We start from the raw sequence: 18,118 nt of genomic DNA, 5'->3' as shown, positions 1-18,118 counted from the left end.
TTTGTTGGAAAAGTTTTCCCCAGTCTTAGATTTTAGAGTAATTCACTCATGTTTTCTTTTAGTACTTAAGTGGTTTCATTCTTCTACATTTAAATCTCTGAGCGATTTGGACTTAATCCAGGTGTATGATAAGAACCCAATTTGATTGTTCTCCAAATGGCCAATTATTAAAAAGTTCATCTTTTCCTCATTCCTTTGTCAAGCTGTCTTTATCATACACTAAATTTACATATGTAATTGGATGAATTTCTGCATTTTCTGTTCTGTTCCATTGGTCATCCTGTCTATCCATGTGCCAATACCACAATTTATAAATTATAAAAGTTTCATAATATGTTTCAATATCTTGGTAGGACCAACTTTCCTTTAGTGTGGCTTCTTTTCAGGGATTTACTGGCTATTCTTACCTATTCTTCCAAATGAACTTTATGATCAAATTGTCTGGCTCCAGAATAATACTGGCTCCAAAAAGAAAATCCCAATTTTATTAGGATCACATTAAATTAATAAATTAACTTAGGGAGGATTACTACCTTTATGATGTTTACTCTTCCTGTTCAAGAGCCTTGTATGTCTTTCCACTTGTTCCAGTGTACATTTGTGCTTTTCGGAGGGTTTTTATAACTTTCCTTATACAGGCTCTGAACACTTCTTATATATGTTAAGGAACTTTATTTTGTTTTTAAAAATATTTTATTTTTTTGGGGGGGGGTGCATGGTCTGGGTATCAAACCCGGGTCTCCCGCATGAGGGGCGGGCATCCTACCACTGAACTACCCTTGCACCCCCAAAATATTTTATTTTGAAATAATTTCAAACTTACAGGAAAACCACAAAAATAACACAAAACCTTACCCAGAATCCAACCCAAATACCCAGATCAACCAACTTCTAACATTTTTTTCATGCCTGCCTTCTATTTAGCCATCCATCCTTGAATCTGTCTAGATCAATCATTTATCTATTTCTAAACTTTTTAGAGTAGGTTGTATACATCATGCTCTTTGATACATATTTTATTATTTATGCTTTGCTTTCCTTTCTTCTTATATCTATCTCATTTTTATTTGTATAGATAAAGGTAATTAATTTGGGTTGCTGATGTTATAACCGGCTACTTTACTAAATGCTTATTGTTTATAATAGCTTTCCAATTAATTTTCAGGGAGTGTCCAGATATATAATCATAGCATTTAAAAATAGAGATATTTTCACTTCTTCCTTCCCAATTAATGATCATTGTCTCTGAGTGCTTCCTCTTTCTGATTGCATTGCCTAACATGGCTGTTATAGTTTTATTAAATAATTTTCTAGTGCACTTTTTAGCACCTGGTAAGTGGCAGTGGGCATGCGGGCATGACGGCCTTGTTCCTACCTTAGGGAGACAGCCTCTTGCCCTATAAAGTAAAGCACTGACTTTCAGGTTTAGGTCCATTTCAATTTTGAGTAGTGTTAAAAACATGAATGGATTTAATTTTTTTCCAAATGCCTTTTCTGCATCTTTAGAGATGGTTTTATGTTTTTTTTCCCTTAGTTTTATTAATAGGCTGTTGTACATTACTTTCCTAGGTAATCCTTTATGATGCACATCTTGATTAAGAATATTTATTCCTACACAAATGGACATTTGCACACCAATGTTTATAGCAGCATTATTTACAATTGCCAAGAGATGGGAACCCAGCCCAAATGTCTATCAACAGACGAATGGCTAAACAAGCTGCGGTATATGTATACAATGGAATACTATGCAGCTGTAAGACAGAATAAAGCGTGTAACATGAAGCATGTAACAACATGGATGGACCTTGAGGACATTATGCTGAGTGAGATTAGCCAGAAGCAAAAGGACAAATGCTGTATGGTCTCACTGATATGAACAAACGTTAATGAATGAACTTGGAGAATTCCAGTTAAGAACAGAGACCATCAAGAGATAGAAATAGGGTAGGTATTGGGTAATTGGAGCTGAAGGGATACAGAATGTGCAACAGAACTGATTATAAAAATTCAGAAATGGATAGCACAATACTACCTAACTGTAACACAATAATGTTAGTGCATTGAATGAAGCTGGATGTGAGAATGATAGCGGGAGGAGGCCTGGGGGCACAAACGAAACCAGAAGGAAAGATAGACAAAAAAGACTGAGAACATATAATCTAAGAATGCCTAGAGCAGACAATGGTAGTAACTAAATGTACAAATTAAAAAATGTTTTTGCATGAGGAAGAACAAAGGAATGTCAATATTGCAGGGTGTTGAAACAGATGGTAATTCATATTTTAAAACTTTAACTTATTTATGAGACTAAAGCAAAAAATGCTTATTTGGTACAAAATTTATACTTTGATTAGTGTATTTCCTAATATAACTTATATGGACAGTTTAATTGAACACCATAAGCACATGGAACTTTGAATAGGCATGAGATTTTGTAGGTTTGTCCAGAGGGATGCCCCAATAAATCCCAGAGGGATTTGACCAGTGAATAAAAAAGTATTTGCAAAGCCCCCTTGGGGGAATGGTGAGAAATGGGGAAAATTCAACTTTCCCATTTGGAGAAGGCTTGATATTCTTGCAAGCAGTGGGGACAACCAAATCAATAGGCCGAGCCCCCAATCTTGTGGTCTGTTCATATGAAACTTATCCCCGCAAAGGATAGGCTAAGCTTACTTAAAATTAGGCCTAAGAGTCACTCCCAGAGAACCTCTTTTGTTGCTCAGGTGTGGTCTCTCTCTCAGCCAACATGAAAGCAAACTCGCTGCCCTCCCTTCTCTGTGTAGGACATGACTCCCAGGGGTGTAAACCTCCCTGGCAACATGGGACAGAAATCCTAGAATGAGCTGGGACTCAGCATCAAGGGATTGAGAAAATCTCAACCAAAAGGGGGAAGAGAGAAATGAGACAAAATAAAGTGTCAGTGGCTGAGAGATTTCAAACAGAGTTGAGAGGTTATCCTGGAGGTTATTTTTACACATTATATAGATATCATCTTTTTAGTTTAATGTGTATTAGAGAGGCTAGAGGGAAGTGCCTGAAAATGTAGAACTGTGTTCCAGTAGCCATGTTTCTTGAAGTTGATTGTGTAATGATATAGTTTTTGCAAAGTGACTGTGTGACTGTCAAAACCTTGTTCTGATGCTCCTTTTATCTATGGTATGGACAGATGAGTAAAAAATATGGAATAAAAATGAATAAATAATGAAGGAACAAATGTTAAAGTAAATTGGGTTGATGAAAATACTAGTGGTCAATGAGAGGGAGGAGTAAGGGGTAGGCTATGCATGAGTTTTTTCTTTTTCTTTCTGGAGTGATGCAAATGTTCTAAGAAATGATCATGGTGATGAATATACAACTATGTGATGATACTGACCAAGTATGGAATATGTTAAGAATGTCCATGTTTGTATGTTGTTTGGTTTTATCACTAAAAATAAAAAAAAAGAATAGTTGTTCCTCAATGCTTCTCAACATTAAGAACCATCTGTCCATTTATCACCACAATCAATTTTAAAACATTTTCATTACTCCAAAAGTAATAATAAAAAGATAAATCTGCAGACTCAGAAAGGTAAAGAACATGCCCCTTCACTCCAAACTCAGTGACTGGGCCCCCTGCAGGGTCCTCTGAACAGACTCAGGAGCTGGGCTGCCTGATTTGGGTCCCAGCTTTGTTACTTTCTAGCCACATTACCTTGTACAAGTTATTGACTTTGCTAGGTCTCGATTTCCTCATCTGTAAAATGGAGCTAACGTTAGTACCTGGACTGTAGAGTCAAATGGGTTAATGTACTTAGAACAGTGCCTGGCCCACTCTATTTTAAACTCATTAATATCACGCACTATCCCCACAAACACACGTCCATATTCACATGCGTGTGCGCACACACACACCAGTGGTAGCAGGTAAAGGATGAGCAAATGGAGTGAGGATATCTGAGGACCCCGGAAGTACCGAGTCAGGTTTGCACTTCATTGGCATTGCAACTGTGACAGCTGGAAACAGAGCTTTCATCTGCTGAACCTCTCCCCAGGGCACTCTGGCTAATGCGCTTTCATGGCTGGAGCCCAGTCCAGGGAGAGAGAGAGGGTCTCTTGGATGGGGCCAGCCCAGGGAGAATTTGGGCTCGTACCTGTGAGGGGACCTACGCTCAGTGTCGTCTCACAGGGCAGAGAGGGCAGCGGTCTGGGGATGCTTGGCTGAGGGGCTGGGCGGAGGTCCTGCCCACTCCTCCCCCATCTTATCGCCCTCATCACCGGTGTCTGAGGCCAAGAGGATGGGGGTGGTCTCCTGAGCTGCCCGTCAGGCCATAGGCGGTGCCCAGACTCAGCCTACGGAATCTATGGCTTGAGCTGCCCCTCTACCCAGCCCGGCTTTTCCTTCTCTGAACCCTCAGCCCCGCCCTGACACGTACACAGAGCCGTTGAGAGTCAGCGCGGTCCAGTAGGCCTCCATGGGGGCCGTCACCACCGCATCAAGCAGCACGGCCTGCACCAGTGCCTCATCACCTGGTGGGCGAATGGGGGGGAGGGAAAAATAAGCAGAGCTGAAGGCACTGATGTTCCCCATGATCAGGAACAAAGCTCATCCACCTTCTGAGGAACCTGAAGTTCAAGGAACAAGCTGTGCCCCATAAACATACTTGGAATGTGTGAAACCAACTGCACAATGTGAGGAAGTCACTTCACCACCTTCAGCCTTAACTTCAACTCCCAGAAGCCTCTGAGCAGGACTGAGCAATTTCTAAGGCTCTTCCCAGTTCCAAGGTTCTTTGGGATCAGGAGAGTCCCTGAGTGACACTAGACAAGGCTCTGTGCCTCTCCCATCTCAATGCTCACCTCTCTGCTTTGTGCTTGTCACCTTCAGGTCAGGGTGACCTTTGTCATCTCTGTGGATTTGAACTTCCCAAGCCCCTCCTTACCTCCCCGCATGTCCAAATGCTCCTCCTCCCACTCTGTGTAAGGGGAGCTCTTTTTTATCTACAGCTTAAGCGACTTCTCCTTACAGAGGAGGGTATGGGTTATTTCTGTGGCTTCAATGCCTGGAACAGGGCCTGGCACCAGAGTACAGCTGATCCTCATTATCTGGGGATCCCATATTTGTGATTTTCTTACTTGCTAAAATTTATTTGTAACACAAAATAATCAACACCTGCTACACCTTTTTGGTCATTTGGTGATGTGCATGGAGGGGCGAAAATTTTGAGTTGCTTGGCTAAGGTGAAACAAGGTAATGCTCTGTTTCAGTTCTCTCACTGCAAACAAGTGTCCTTTTCATGGTATATATAGTGCCATTATTTTTATAGTTTTATGTTCTTTCTTTCTTTTTTTTTGGAGAATTAGCTGTCTAAAATGAGTAGTGCTGAAGTGCTGTCTAGTGTTCCTAAGCACGAGAAGGTCATGCTGTGCCTTATGGAGAAAATACGTGTGTTCAATAAGCTTCATTCAGGCATGTGTTATAGCGCCACTGGCATGTGTTATAGTGGCCACTGGCCATGAATTCAAGGTTAATGAATTCATACTATATATTAAATAAGGTGCCTTTAAAGAGAAACACACATAAAACAAAGTTGTGTATACATTAATTGACAAAAATGTTGTGACCAGAGGCTTGTAGCAAGCTAATCTTGTATTTCTACTCCCTAATTCAGTGTTCAAGGTAGTTTTAAAGAATGTAACTACCACAAATAATGAGAATCAACAGTATGTGCTCCGTACATATTTGTTGATGGAAAGAATGAATGAACAAATTAGTGCCCTTTTGGGCCTGCATGCGAGGCAGGGTCTTGGCATGGGAATGATGCTTATGTGCTCCTTCTAACAAAGAGGAAGAGGAGGGGCCATGCTGAGGCTGTGACTCAATGATCTCACCAATTGCATTAGGGTCAGCCTGAGGACCAGTAGTTAAAAAACAGTCACAGAACACATGCTTTAAGAGGCCATCTGGTCTACCACTCTCCTCTGGCAAGATGAGACCCTCAGGTAAGGTGCAGGGTCAGTTCCTTGAGCAGGGGCCCACTGCTGGGTGTTGACAGGCAGCAGGTGATGCCCTTACACACCGTGGGCTTTTTTTCTGAGCCCTAGTAGAGCTCGGGACATGTATCCCAGTCCCTGACATGGGGATGCACCTTTGTCGCCGCAGTTTCAAGAATGCTCAGACACCAGCTTGAAAGGAACCCATAGCAAGGCTTCTTTCTTTGGACATCTCTCTGTTTTCCTTAAGCCATCCATGAGCTCCAGGGATGATAGAGCCATGAGGCAACCCTTTCTCCTGCCCCCAACCCCCATCCCTCTGCAAAGCCCTGAGCAGGACTTCAGGAGAAAGTTTCCAAGGTTTCAGCAGGTGGGACTGGTACTCACACTCCAGGTCTGGGTCCTCCCTGGTCAGGAATCGGACCATGGCCTCCAGCTGGCTGAGCTTCCGGTGGTCCGGGTCAATATCCGTAATGCAATAGATCCTGGAACCCAGGAGAGTCAGTGTTACCTTGAATGGTTCCACTGTCCTCCCTCCCACGTTCTACTCCTCTGTACAGCAACCTTCTTGCTTACCAGTCCCTGGCCAGGCTCAGATCTGGGTGAAGTAAGTCGTGCAGGCCTGAAACCAGAGTTCACACTCAGTATGATTCCCACCCACTGCCAGGAAGGCATGCACTTGAATTGTTTAAAAACAGTTGCACAGGACACGGACAGACATTTGTACACCAACATTTATAGTGACATTATTCACAATTGTTAAAAGATGGGAACAATCCAAGTGTCCATCAACAGACAAGTGGATAAACAAAATGTGGCATATACACATGATGGAATATTATGCAGCAGTAAGAAGGAATGAGGTCTTAAGCATGCAACAGGATGGATGAACCCTGAGGACATAATGCTGAGTGAAATAAGCCAGTCACGAAAAGACAGATATGGTATGATTTCACTAACATGAACTCCCTAGAAAACGTAAACTCAGAGTCTTAAAAGGTAGGGGGACCTAGAGACAGACAGAAGCTGGAGAAGGGAGAATGGTTACCTAATATGTACAGAATTGTTAAGAGGTTTAACTTAAATGTTTGGGAATGGATAGAGGTGATGGTAGTTCATTATTGGGATTATAAGTAATGGTGCCATATTGGAGGTGAATTTGATTGAAAGGGGTTGTTTAAAGTCATGTACAACACTGATTAACACTACAAATATAAATAAGTTATTACATGAGCTACTACGAATGTATGACATTTGTACAAAGAGTTAATAATAGAGTGGTATATGGGGAAAATTACCTATAGCAAGCATGGAGTATATTCAACAGTAACACCTTAATATTCTTTTATCAACAGTAACACACCAATACTAGAGGTAAAATAATTGAAGGGATAAGGGATATGGTGTTTTTGGCATTTTCTTTGTGTGTATGTGCATCTGTTATTTTTCTCTGTGGAACACAAAAATTGCCTAAAATTGAGTGTGATGTTGATTGCACAACTATGTGAGGATGTTGTGAGACACTGATCGAATGCTTTAGAAGGAATATATGGTATGAGAATATATCTCAATAAAATCTGTAGATTCAGAAAAAACAGCTACACAATAAGCTATGCAATGGTAAGACTGGATTTTCTCCTTTTTTTGTCCCTGTACCATTCTTAGCGCAGAGTAGGGATTCAATCAACAGAATGAATTCTGCCTTTGTCCATGTTACTCCCGCTTTCTGAAATGATTTTTCCTTCTATCACCTCATGCACAAATCCCCCCTATTCTTCAAAGTTCAGGCAAATGCAGTGTTTTCAGGCAAATACAGTGTTTTCAAATACCCAGCCAGAAGGCATTTCCCCCCTCCTCCTTTGGGTTTAAGGCCGCTCAATCCTTTCCAAGTTGTAGTTTCATTATTATGAGCATATCCAAATGCTTCCACCACACAGCAGCCCCCCAAGGAGGCCACGTCTAATTCCTCTTCAGCTCAGCTCAAGATCTAACACCTTAAAACCAGTGATTTGGCCTCACTGGCTTTGTCATACCCAATGAGCTAAGTGGCTGGTCAGAGATGAGCCTGGAGATCCCTTTGCCCAGCACAGCAATGTGCAGGTTTGTTACCTGGATGAACAATGATTAGGCACCCTATGGACACCCACGCAGAATTCACTAACAAACAGACAATCAAGGTTTTGCTAAATCGAAGGAAAATATGATGAAAAGGCCCACAGGATAAGCTCTGTGAAGCCATTAAAGGGACACTGGATTGACCAGACATAGGCAGCCCATCCAATTCTATGCCCAAAGCCCCTGAACAGGTTTGTCCCCTGAAATCATCTAACCTGGGCTTACCTGTGTAGAGGAAGAAAAGCATGGGAAGGAAGAAGGCGCTATGGAGGTCTGGGGCATTTGATTGTCTTGGGGACAGTGGAGGACAAAGAAGGAGAATGTTCAACATATGTGAACACATGCTATGAAAGGGTGAATGGGAGAGCACAGCTGGGCACCTTACCCAGTTCAGGTGGGGAAGAGGGGATCTGCCAGGGACAGCTTTCTAGAAAAGAAATACCTAAGCTGGGACCTGTAGGGTGGGCCAAAGTTAACTGGGATAAGAGGGCTGGGAAGCTGGAGAGGAGAGCGTTTCAGAAATGACCACAGCAGACCTTCCTTAGTGTGAGCAGAATGAAAAAAATACTCAGGAGGCCATTGAAGGCTCTTAAGTAGCGTCATGGTTGGATATGGCATTTCTAGAAAGATCCCTCCAGCTGAAGTCCAGAGAGAGGAAGAGGCAGGCAGACCAGTTGGAGGGGTACTGTGGTTATCCAGGAGAGAAAAGACAACGATGAGGGTGGTGGTAGAAAGATGGAAATGAGATGCACGTACGGGATAGTAAAGAAGAGATGGACAGAATGTAGGTGTTAAATCAAATTGTGTCCAGATTTCCCCTGGACAGCCTGAGATCTCCCTGGATGTAGCTTCTATTCTTTCATGGTGCCAGGCAGCTATAGGTCAAGCACAGGCTGGGGCGGGAGTGCGGGCCTTCTCTCCCGCCCTGCCCACTTCTGACCATCCCTCTCAGATTGCGTCCTAGAAGCAACCTCCTTCTTCTTGGCTTCTCTCTTTCTCTTCCCCTCTGTACAGCCTTCTGATGAGTAAAATCAAGCTTTATCCAACGCTTTCCCCATTCCGGCCCAGCAGAGCCTCCAGATTTAGAGAACACACCGTCGGCAGCCTGGGGCTTGGTGGCCCGTAGCAGGACCGACTGGCTGATCTTGCCGGGTGCCCGGAGGCAGAAGCCCTCTGTCAGCGGACCGCCGCTGCTCTGAGAGCCTGCCCCCAGCCCGGGCCTGGGAGATTGTAGACCTGGTTCCGCCCCCAGGTTGGCTCTGCCCATCTCCTGGGAGAGTCCAGCCTTTCCTCGAAACTATCCATCAGCAGTTGGCTCTACCCACCTTCCTCCACCAGCGTGTTCCCCAGGAGGATGTGTTTTCCGTGGCCCTGGGATAGCACCACACCCAAGCTGCAGGGAGAGCAGAGAACACTAGTTCTTCACCAACAGCAAATGCCAATCAATTTCTCCGCCCGCCTCCTTGTTGATTCTGAGTTTATGAGCTTTTACACCCATGACATGAGGCATGCATGTCAAACACCCCCTCCCCCCTTTTTTCTTAGCTTCTGACCACGCAGGCTGTTCCCTCTAGAATGAGACAGCACTTGTCCTATTTTTCCACCAGTTTCTTTCTTCCTGAGAAGGACCACAGAAGTTCTATAGACCATGAGACCTCTCAGCTCCCGCTTTAACTAAGGTGGATCCAGAATCTCACAGGGACCTCTGGAAACGCAGAAAGGACCCCACGTCTCATAGAATGTCCCACAATAGGGGATTCCTTTCCCTCCCTGAGACTCCTGCCATGCCTTCCTCTCCTGGACAGTATCTGAGTGATGTAGGGAGCACTAGAAGATACTGGAACCTGGGCCTCACCCCAGAAATTCTGATTAAATTGGTGATTCTGGGACCCAGGCATTGGTATTTTTACAAAGTTCCTCAGGTACTTTAATGAGCAGTCAGGGTTAGGAAATGCTGTTTTTGCGAGAGATGAGGTAATTCAGAGATAAGGACCATTTGTTTCCTTATGGTCTTTATATATGTTCCTAAATATTTCCTTATATTCCTTATAGACCTAAAGGAATATAATGCCTGTATATATTGTGTATTTATATTGTATATATTATATAATGCCTAAAATCAAATATTTGTAGCATTGGAGGGAACCCAAGAGATCTCCAAATTTGATTCTTTTATTTATAAATAAGGTATTGTTTTAAGAGCTTTAAGTGGATTATATAATTTAATCCGCACAACAAACCATGAACCCACAAAGGACCCACTATTATTACCTCCATTTAACCAATGAGGAATCCAAGGCACAGAGAGGTTAAGTGAATTGACTAAGGTCACGCAGCTTGCAAGTGGTGAAGTTAGGATTCCAACCCAGACAACTTGGCCCCAGAGCTTGCACACTCCATCATGGAGGCTGCACACACTGGCGAAGCAGAGCTAGACCCCAAGTTTTCTGAATGCTGACATGGGTCTTTTTCTATTATCATAAAAGCTGCCAACTACCTATAAATAAATCCATCCCCCATCAAATCTGAAAATTCTACCCAGAGTTGTTGGCAACTCAAGTTCCACCTCCTCCCCATTCCCCATGCCGGCAAATAGAACGTGGGTCTCTCACCTGAAAGGTGTGTCCTTGATGCCAGTGAAGAAATAGTCATTGGTCAGGAAAAGGACTCGCTTCTGAAAGAACAGAAAAGAGCAAGGACTTAAAATGGAAGGAGAGCACCTGCCGATGCTGCCCCCCGATGCCTTTGGCACTTCTCTCACTTCTGTGGTGCTTCTCTCACATCTTACCTCTTCCGAGACCCCACATGCCTCATCTCATCAACACCCACAGCTGGAGTCATCTCAAGGCCCAGCAAATTGCAACCCTTTGGGGACTGCCTGGATTTACAGTCCGGGGTCAATACCTGCGCTGTCCTACAGTAGCCACAAGCCACATATGCGACTGAGCACTTGACATGTGAGACCGAGAAACTGAATTTAAAAATTTTATTCAGCTTTAAGGAACACGCATTTAAATTTAGATGGTCAATGTGGCTGGTGTCTACCATACTGAATGGTGCATTTTGAAGACACTGGCTCCATGGCTCAGTACGGGGCCAGGGAAGAAGCTGTCAAAACTAAAAATTTCTGGAGCTTGTATCTATTCAATCCATCCACAACTTTCCCCTCTCTTGAATGTGATCGAGGGGTGGGGGCCACCATTGTTCCCTCCTCTGTACCGCAGGAGGGCTAGTCACCCTTTACAGCTTTTTTTTTTTTTTAACTTCCAATGTTGCCATCTTTCATGTTTCACTTTAATTTGTATAATTTAGGGCATCTGATAATGTGTGAGAGTGGGCCAGACAAATCTGGATACAAGCTGTGAGCTCTAGGGTAAATTCCTCCACTTTCCTAAGCATCAACGTTTTCATTTGTAAATCGGGACCAACCGTAGCATCTCTTGCATGAGGTTGCTGGGAGGGGCGAGTTTGTTTTTCATCCAGGAGGATGGCTGCAAGGAGGGGCGTGATTTGTTCTGGGCTCTGAAATTCTGTGGCTTGTTTCTGTTCATAGACACAAATCTCTGTCACTGAGAAAGCCAAATTGTATAGTTGGCTCAGGAGCTGTTCTTATTCCTTGTTATCACTTTGTTCTGCTTTTCCGCTTCCATTTTAGAAACTGGAGTACGATGTTGGATGCGACACAGAGGGCGAGGGATGGCAAAGGGAAAAAAAAAGATTTGCTTTCTAGGAAACTAGGTTCAGACTGACGCAGAATTAACATTCGTGGCAAGCTCTGCACTCAGCCCCTGGCAAAGTCTCCCTCCTCCTCCGCTTCGGCAGCACCCTCTCGGCCGGCTCCTCTCCTTCAGCAAAGCCAGGGGGACTGTTCTGAGAAGTGTCATGGGGGAGTCGAGAGCCAGCAAGGGCGATGATGGACTCTGGATCCCTCTGCTCCAAGGAGAGGCTGGATCCGATATCAGAACTGGAGAGCATCTTTTATAGTTTTCTTCTTTTTTTATTGAAGAAAAAGGTACATACATACAATAAAATGCACAGATCTTAATTGCATAATTCAGTTAGTTCTGATAAATGCATCTAGCTCTGCAAAATCACCTTCCTGTCAAGATATAGAGTCTCCTCTGAGAAAGATCTCTTTGTCCTCTTCTGAGCAGTCCCTCCTACCCCCACCCTTGGCAAACTCTCTTGTGATTTCTATCACTGTACATTCATTCTGCCTTTTCTCGTAGTATGTAGCCTTTAGTGTCTGTCTTCTTTTTTCAACGCGGAAGTGTTCAAGATCCATTCATGTTGTTGCAGGTCTCCATAGTTTGTTCCTTTTTACTGCTGAGTAATATTTTGATGTATGGATATATCACAATTTGTTCCTACTCATGGATGGGCAGTCAGTTGTTGCATCCAGTTTTTCGTTATAATGAATAAAGCTGCTATAAACATTCCTGAATAAATTTTCTTGTGGATCTATGTTTTCATTTCTCTTGGTAAATATTTAGGAATGGAATTGCTGAGTCTAATGTATGTTTACCTTTATAAAACACTAGCAAACAATTTTCCAAAGTTGTGGTGCCATTTTACAGTCCATCAGCAATGTACGAGAGTTCCAATTTCTCCACATCTTTGCCAGCATTTGCTGTCATCAGTCTTTTTAATTTTAGCCATTGAAGAAGATCTGAAATGGAATCTCTTTGTCGTTCTAATTTGCATTCTTTGGTGACTAATCATGTTGAATACTTTTACATGTGCTTATTGGTCATTGTGTACCTTCCTTAGTGAAGTGCCTGCCTAATCGAGCATTTTGCCCATTTTTTTATTGGGTTATTAGGCTTTTTGCTATTGATTTGTAGGAGTTTTTTATTTATTCTGGATACACTCTATGACTTGTCTTTTTGTTTTCTTAATGGTGTCTTTTGATGAGCATAACTTTTTACTTATGATGGAGTTCAACATATAAAAAATTTATATAAATTTTTTGTTTATTGCTTTTTGTGTTTTGTCCAAGAAATCCTGGCATTCTCTCAGGTTGTGAATACTTTATTTTTTATTGTAAAAGCTTTACAGTTTTAGTTTGTACATTGAAGGCTATGATCCATCTCAAATTAATTTTTATGTATGGTATAAGATATGGCTCTGTGTTTATTTTTCCCATACATTTATTCAGTTGTTCCTGTGCCATTGTTGAAAAGACTTTCCTTTCTCCGTTGGCTTGCCATGGTAGCTTTATTGAAAATCAATTGATGACATATGTGTGTGTTTACTTCTGGATTCACTGTTCTATTTCATTGATCCATTTGTCTATTTTTATGTCAATACCACTTTGCTTGATTACTGTAGCTTTATAGTAAGTTTTGTAATCAGATTGTGTGAATTGTCCAAGCTGGTTCTTCTTTTTAAAGATTGTTTTGGCTATTCTAGGTCCTTTGCATTTCCACATACATTTTAGAATCACTTTGTCTATTTCTAGAAGTCTGCTTAAATTTTGATTGGGACTGTATTGAATCTAAAGAACAATTTGGGGCAAATGGATATTGTGCTGGTTTGAAAGGATATATGCCCCCTAAGAAAGTCATGTTTTACTATAAATCCCATTTCATAAAGGTAGAATAATCTCTATTCAATACTGTATGTTTGAAACTGTAATGAGATCATCTCCCTGGTTGATGTGATTTAGTTAAGAATGGTTGTTAAACTGGATTAGGGGGTGACATGTCTCCACCCATTTGAGTGGGTCTTGATTAGTTTCTGAAGTCCTATAAAAGAGGAAACATTTTGGAGATTCAGAGAGACTCAGAGAGAGCAGAACGATGTAGCCATGAGATGCAGAGAATGCTGCAGCACCACGAAGCAGAGAGTCCACCAGCCAGCGACCTTTGGAGATGAAGAAGGAAGATGCCTCCCGGGGAGCTTCATGAAACCGGAAGCCAGGAGAGAAAGCTAGCAGATGATGCCGTGTTTGCCATGTGCCCTTCCAGCTGAGAGAGAAGCCCTGACTGTGTTCACCATGTGCCATCTCACTTGAGAGAGAAACCCTGAACTTCATCGGCCTTCTTGAACCAAGGTATCTTTCCCTAGATACCTTTGATTGGACATTTCTTTAGACTTGTTTTAATTGGGACATTTTCTCGGCCTTAGAACTGTAAACTTGCAACTTATTAAATTCCCCTTGTTAAAAGCCATTCCGTTTTTGGTATATTCCATTCCAGCAGCTAGCAAACTAGAACAGATTTCTTAATATTGATCTTACAGCCCATAAACATGGTAATAGCTTTTCATTTATTTAATTTTTCCTTTCCACTGATTTAATTTTTCTTTCAAGATTTTCTTTTATTTTTGATTTTCAACAGCAGACTCTGATGAGCCTAGATGTGACTTTCTTTTTATTTTTATCCTGCTTGGGGTTTGCTGAGCTTCTTTGATATATAGATTGAGGTTTTCCACCAAATTCAGGTTATTTTGAGCTCCCCTTTTTTTTTTTTTTTTTTTTTTTTTTTTACACCATTTACTTATTTTATTCTTTTTTTTTTTTTTTTTTTATTAATTAAAAAAAGAATTAACAAAACAATTAGAAATCATTCCAATCTACATGTACAATCAGTAATTCTTAATAACATCACATAGTTGCATATTCATCATTTCTTAGTACATTTGCATCGATTTAGAAAAAGAAATAAAAAGACAACAGAATAAGAATTAAAACAATAATAGAAAGAAAAAAAAACAAAAAAAACAAAAACAAAAAACCTATACCTCACATGCAGCTTCATTCAGTGTTTTAACATAATTGCATTACAATTGGGTAGTATTGTGCTGTCCATTTCTGAGTTTTTATATCCAGTCCCGTTGTACAGTCTGTATCCCTTCATCTCCAATTATCCCTTCTCTTTTTTTTTTTTTTTAATTAACGGAAAAAAAGAAATTAACCCAACATTTAGAGATCATACCATTCTACACATGCAATCATTAATTCTTAACATCATCACATAGATGCATGATCATCATTTCTTAGTACATTTGCATTGGTTTAGAAGAACTAGCAACATAACCGAAAAAGATATAGAATGTTAATATAGAGAAAAAAATAAAAGTAATAATAGTAAAATCAAAACAAAACAAAACAAAACAAAACAAAAACCTATAGCTCAGATGCAGCTTCATTCAGTGTTTTAACATGATTACTTTACAATTAGGTATTATTGTGCTGTCCATTTTTGAGTTTTTGCATCTAGTCCTGTTGCACAGTCTGTATCCCTTCAGCTTCAATTACCCATTGTCTTACCCTGTTTCTAACTCCTGCTGAACTCTGTTACCAGTGACATATTTCAAGTTTATTCTCGAATGTCCGTTCACATCAGTGGGACCATACAGTATTTGTCCTTTAGTTTTTGGCTGGATTCACTCAGCATAATATTCTCTAGGTCCATCCATGTTATTACATGGTTCATAAGTTTATCTTGTCTTAAAGCTGCATAATATTCCATCGTATGTATATACCACAGTTTGTTTAGCCATTCTTCTGTTGATGGACATTTTGGCTGTTTCCATCTCTTTGCAATTGTAAATAATGCTGCTATAAACATTGGTGTGCAAATGTCCGTTTGTGTCTTTGCCCTTAAGTCCTTTGAGTAGATACCTAGCAATGGTATTGCTGGGTCGTATGGCAATTCTATATTCAGCTTTTTGAGGAACCGCCAAACTGCCTTCCACAGTGGTTGCACCCTTTGACATTCCCACCAACAGTGGATAAGTGTGCCTCTTTCTCCGCATCCTCTCCAGCACTTGTCATTTTCTGTTTTGTTGATAATGGCCATTCTGGTGGGTGTGAGATGATATCTCATTGTGGTTTTGATTTGCATTTCTCTAATGGCCAGGGACATTGAGCATCTCTTCATGTGCCTCTTGGCCATCCGTATTTCCTCTTCTGAGAGGTGTCTGTTCAAGTCTTTTTCCCATTTTGTAATTGGGTTGGCTGTCTTTTTGTTGTTGAGATGAACAATCTCTTTATAAATTCTGGATACTAGACCTTTATCTGATATATCATTTCCAAATATTGTCTCCCATTGTGAAGGCTGTCTTTCTACTTTCTTGATGAAGTTCTTTGATGCACAAAAGTGTTTAATTTTGAGGAGTTCCCATTTATTTATTTCCTTCTTCAGTGCTCTTGCTTTAGGTTTAAGGTCCATAAAACCACCTCCAGTTGTAAGATCCATAAGATATCTCCCAACATTTTCCTCTAACTGTTTTATGGTCTTAGACCTAATGTTTAGATCTTTGATCCATTTTGAGTTAACTTTTGTATAGGGTGTGAGAGATGGGTCTTCTTTCATTCTTTTGCATATGGATATCCAGTTCTCTAGGCACCATTTATTGAAGAGACTGCTCTGTCCCAGGTGAGTTGGCTTGACTGCCTTATCAAAGATCAAATGTCCATAGATGAGAGGGTCTATATCAGAGCACTCTATTCGATTCCATTGGTCGATATATCTATCTTTATGCCAATACCATGCTGTTTTGACCACTGTGGCTTCATAATATGCCTTAAAGTCAGGCAGCGCGAGACCTCCAGCTTCGTTTTTTTTCCTCAAGATGTTTTTAGCAATTCGGGGCACCCTGCCCTTCCAGATAAATTTGCTTATTGGTTTTTCTATTTCTGAAAAATAAGTTGTTGGGATTTTGATTGGTATTGCATTGAATCTGTAAATCAATTTAGGTAGGATTGACATCTTAACTATATTTAGTCTTCCAATCCATGAACACGGTATGCCCTTCCATCTATTTAGGTCTTCTGTGATTTCTTTTAGCAGTTTTTTGTAGTTTTCTTTATATAGGTTTTTTGTCTCTTTAGTTAAATTTATTCCTAGGTATTTTATTCTTTTAGTTGCAATTGTAAATGGGATTCGTTTCTTGATTTCCCCCTCAGCTTGTTCATTACTAGTGTATAGAAATGCTACAGATTTTTGAATGTTGATCTTGTAACCTGCTACTTTGCTGTACTCATTTATTAGCTCTAGTAGTTTTGTTGTGGATTTTTCCGGGTTTTCGATGTATAGTATCATATCGTCTGCAAACAGTGATAGTTTTACTTCTTCCTTTCCAATTTTGATGCCTTGTATTTCTTTTTCTTGTCTAATTGCTCTGGCTAGAACCTCCAACACAATGTTGAATAATAGTGGTGATAGTGGACATCCTTGTCTTGTTCCTGATCTTAGGGGGAAAGTTTTCAATTTTTCCCCATTGAGGATGATATTAGCTGTGGGTTTTTCATATATTCCCTCTATCATTTTAAGGAAGTTCCCTTGTATTCCTATCTTTTGAAGTGTTTTCAACAGGAAAGGATGTTGAATCTTGTCGAATGCCTTCTCTGCATCAATTGAGATGATCATGTGATTTTTCTGCTTTGATTTGTTGATATGGTGTATTACATTAATTGATTTTCTTATGTTGAACCATCCTTGCATACCTGGGATGAATCCTACTTGGTCATGATGTATAATTCTTTTAATGTGTTGTTGGATACGATTTGCTAGAATTTTATTGAGGATTTTTGCATCTGTATTCATTAGAGAGATTGGTCTGTAGTTTTCTTTTTTTGTAATATCTTTGCCTGGTTTTGGTATGAGGGTGATGTTGGCTTCATAGAATGAATTAGGTAGTTTTCCCTCCACTTCGATTTTTTTGAAGAGTTTGAAGAGAATTGGTACTAATTCTTTCTGGAACGTTTGGTAGAATTCACATGTGAAGCCATCTGGTCCTGGACTTTTCTTTTTAGGAAGCTTTTGAATGACTAATTCAATTTCTTTACTTGTGATTGGTTTGTTGAGGTCATCTATGTCTTCTTGAGTCAAAGTTGGTTGTTCATGTCTTTCCAGGAACCCGTCCATTTCCTCTAAATTGTTGTATTTATTAGCGTAAAGTTGTTCATAGTATCCTGTTATTACCTCCTTTATTTCTGTGAGGTCAGTAGTTATGTCTCCTCTTCCATTTCTGATCTTATTTATTTGCATCCTCTCTCTTCTTCTTTTTGTCAATCTTG

At 40.7% G+C, this 18,118-nt stretch overlaps 1 protein-coding gene across 1 annotated transcript in view; it reads right to left on the bottom strand.

Moving 5' to 3' along the window:
- The window catches only part of CACNA2D4 (calcium voltage-gated channel auxiliary subunit alpha2delta 4), a 112,722-nt gene that overhangs the window by 56,819 nt on the left and 37,785 nt on the right, over positions 1 to 18,118 (bottom strand). The window contains exons 19-23 of the mRNA XM_077168201.1: positions 10,704 to 10,765; positions 9,417 to 9,484; positions 6,553 to 6,598; positions 6,364 to 6,461; positions 4,419 to 4,512 (exon numbers count right to left, since the gene is read on the bottom strand). Of these exons, the coding sequence (XP_077024316.1) occupies positions 4,419 to 4,512; positions 6,364 to 6,461; positions 6,553 to 6,598; positions 9,417 to 9,484; positions 10,704 to 10,765 (368 nt within the window). The remainder of the gene's footprint in view (positions 1 to 4,418; positions 4,513 to 6,363; positions 6,462 to 6,552; positions 6,599 to 9,416; positions 9,485 to 10,703; positions 10,766 to 18,118) is intronic.

The sequence above is a fragment of the Tamandua tetradactyla genome, chromosome 7, assembly GCF_023851605.1.
Source record: "Tamandua tetradactyla isolate mTamTet1 chromosome 7, mTamTet1.pri, whole genome shotgun sequence".
NCBI lineage: Eukaryota > Metazoa > Chordata > Mammalia > Pilosa > Myrmecophagidae > Tamandua > Tamandua tetradactyla.
This window is presented reverse-complemented; position numbering and strand designations above follow the sequence as displayed.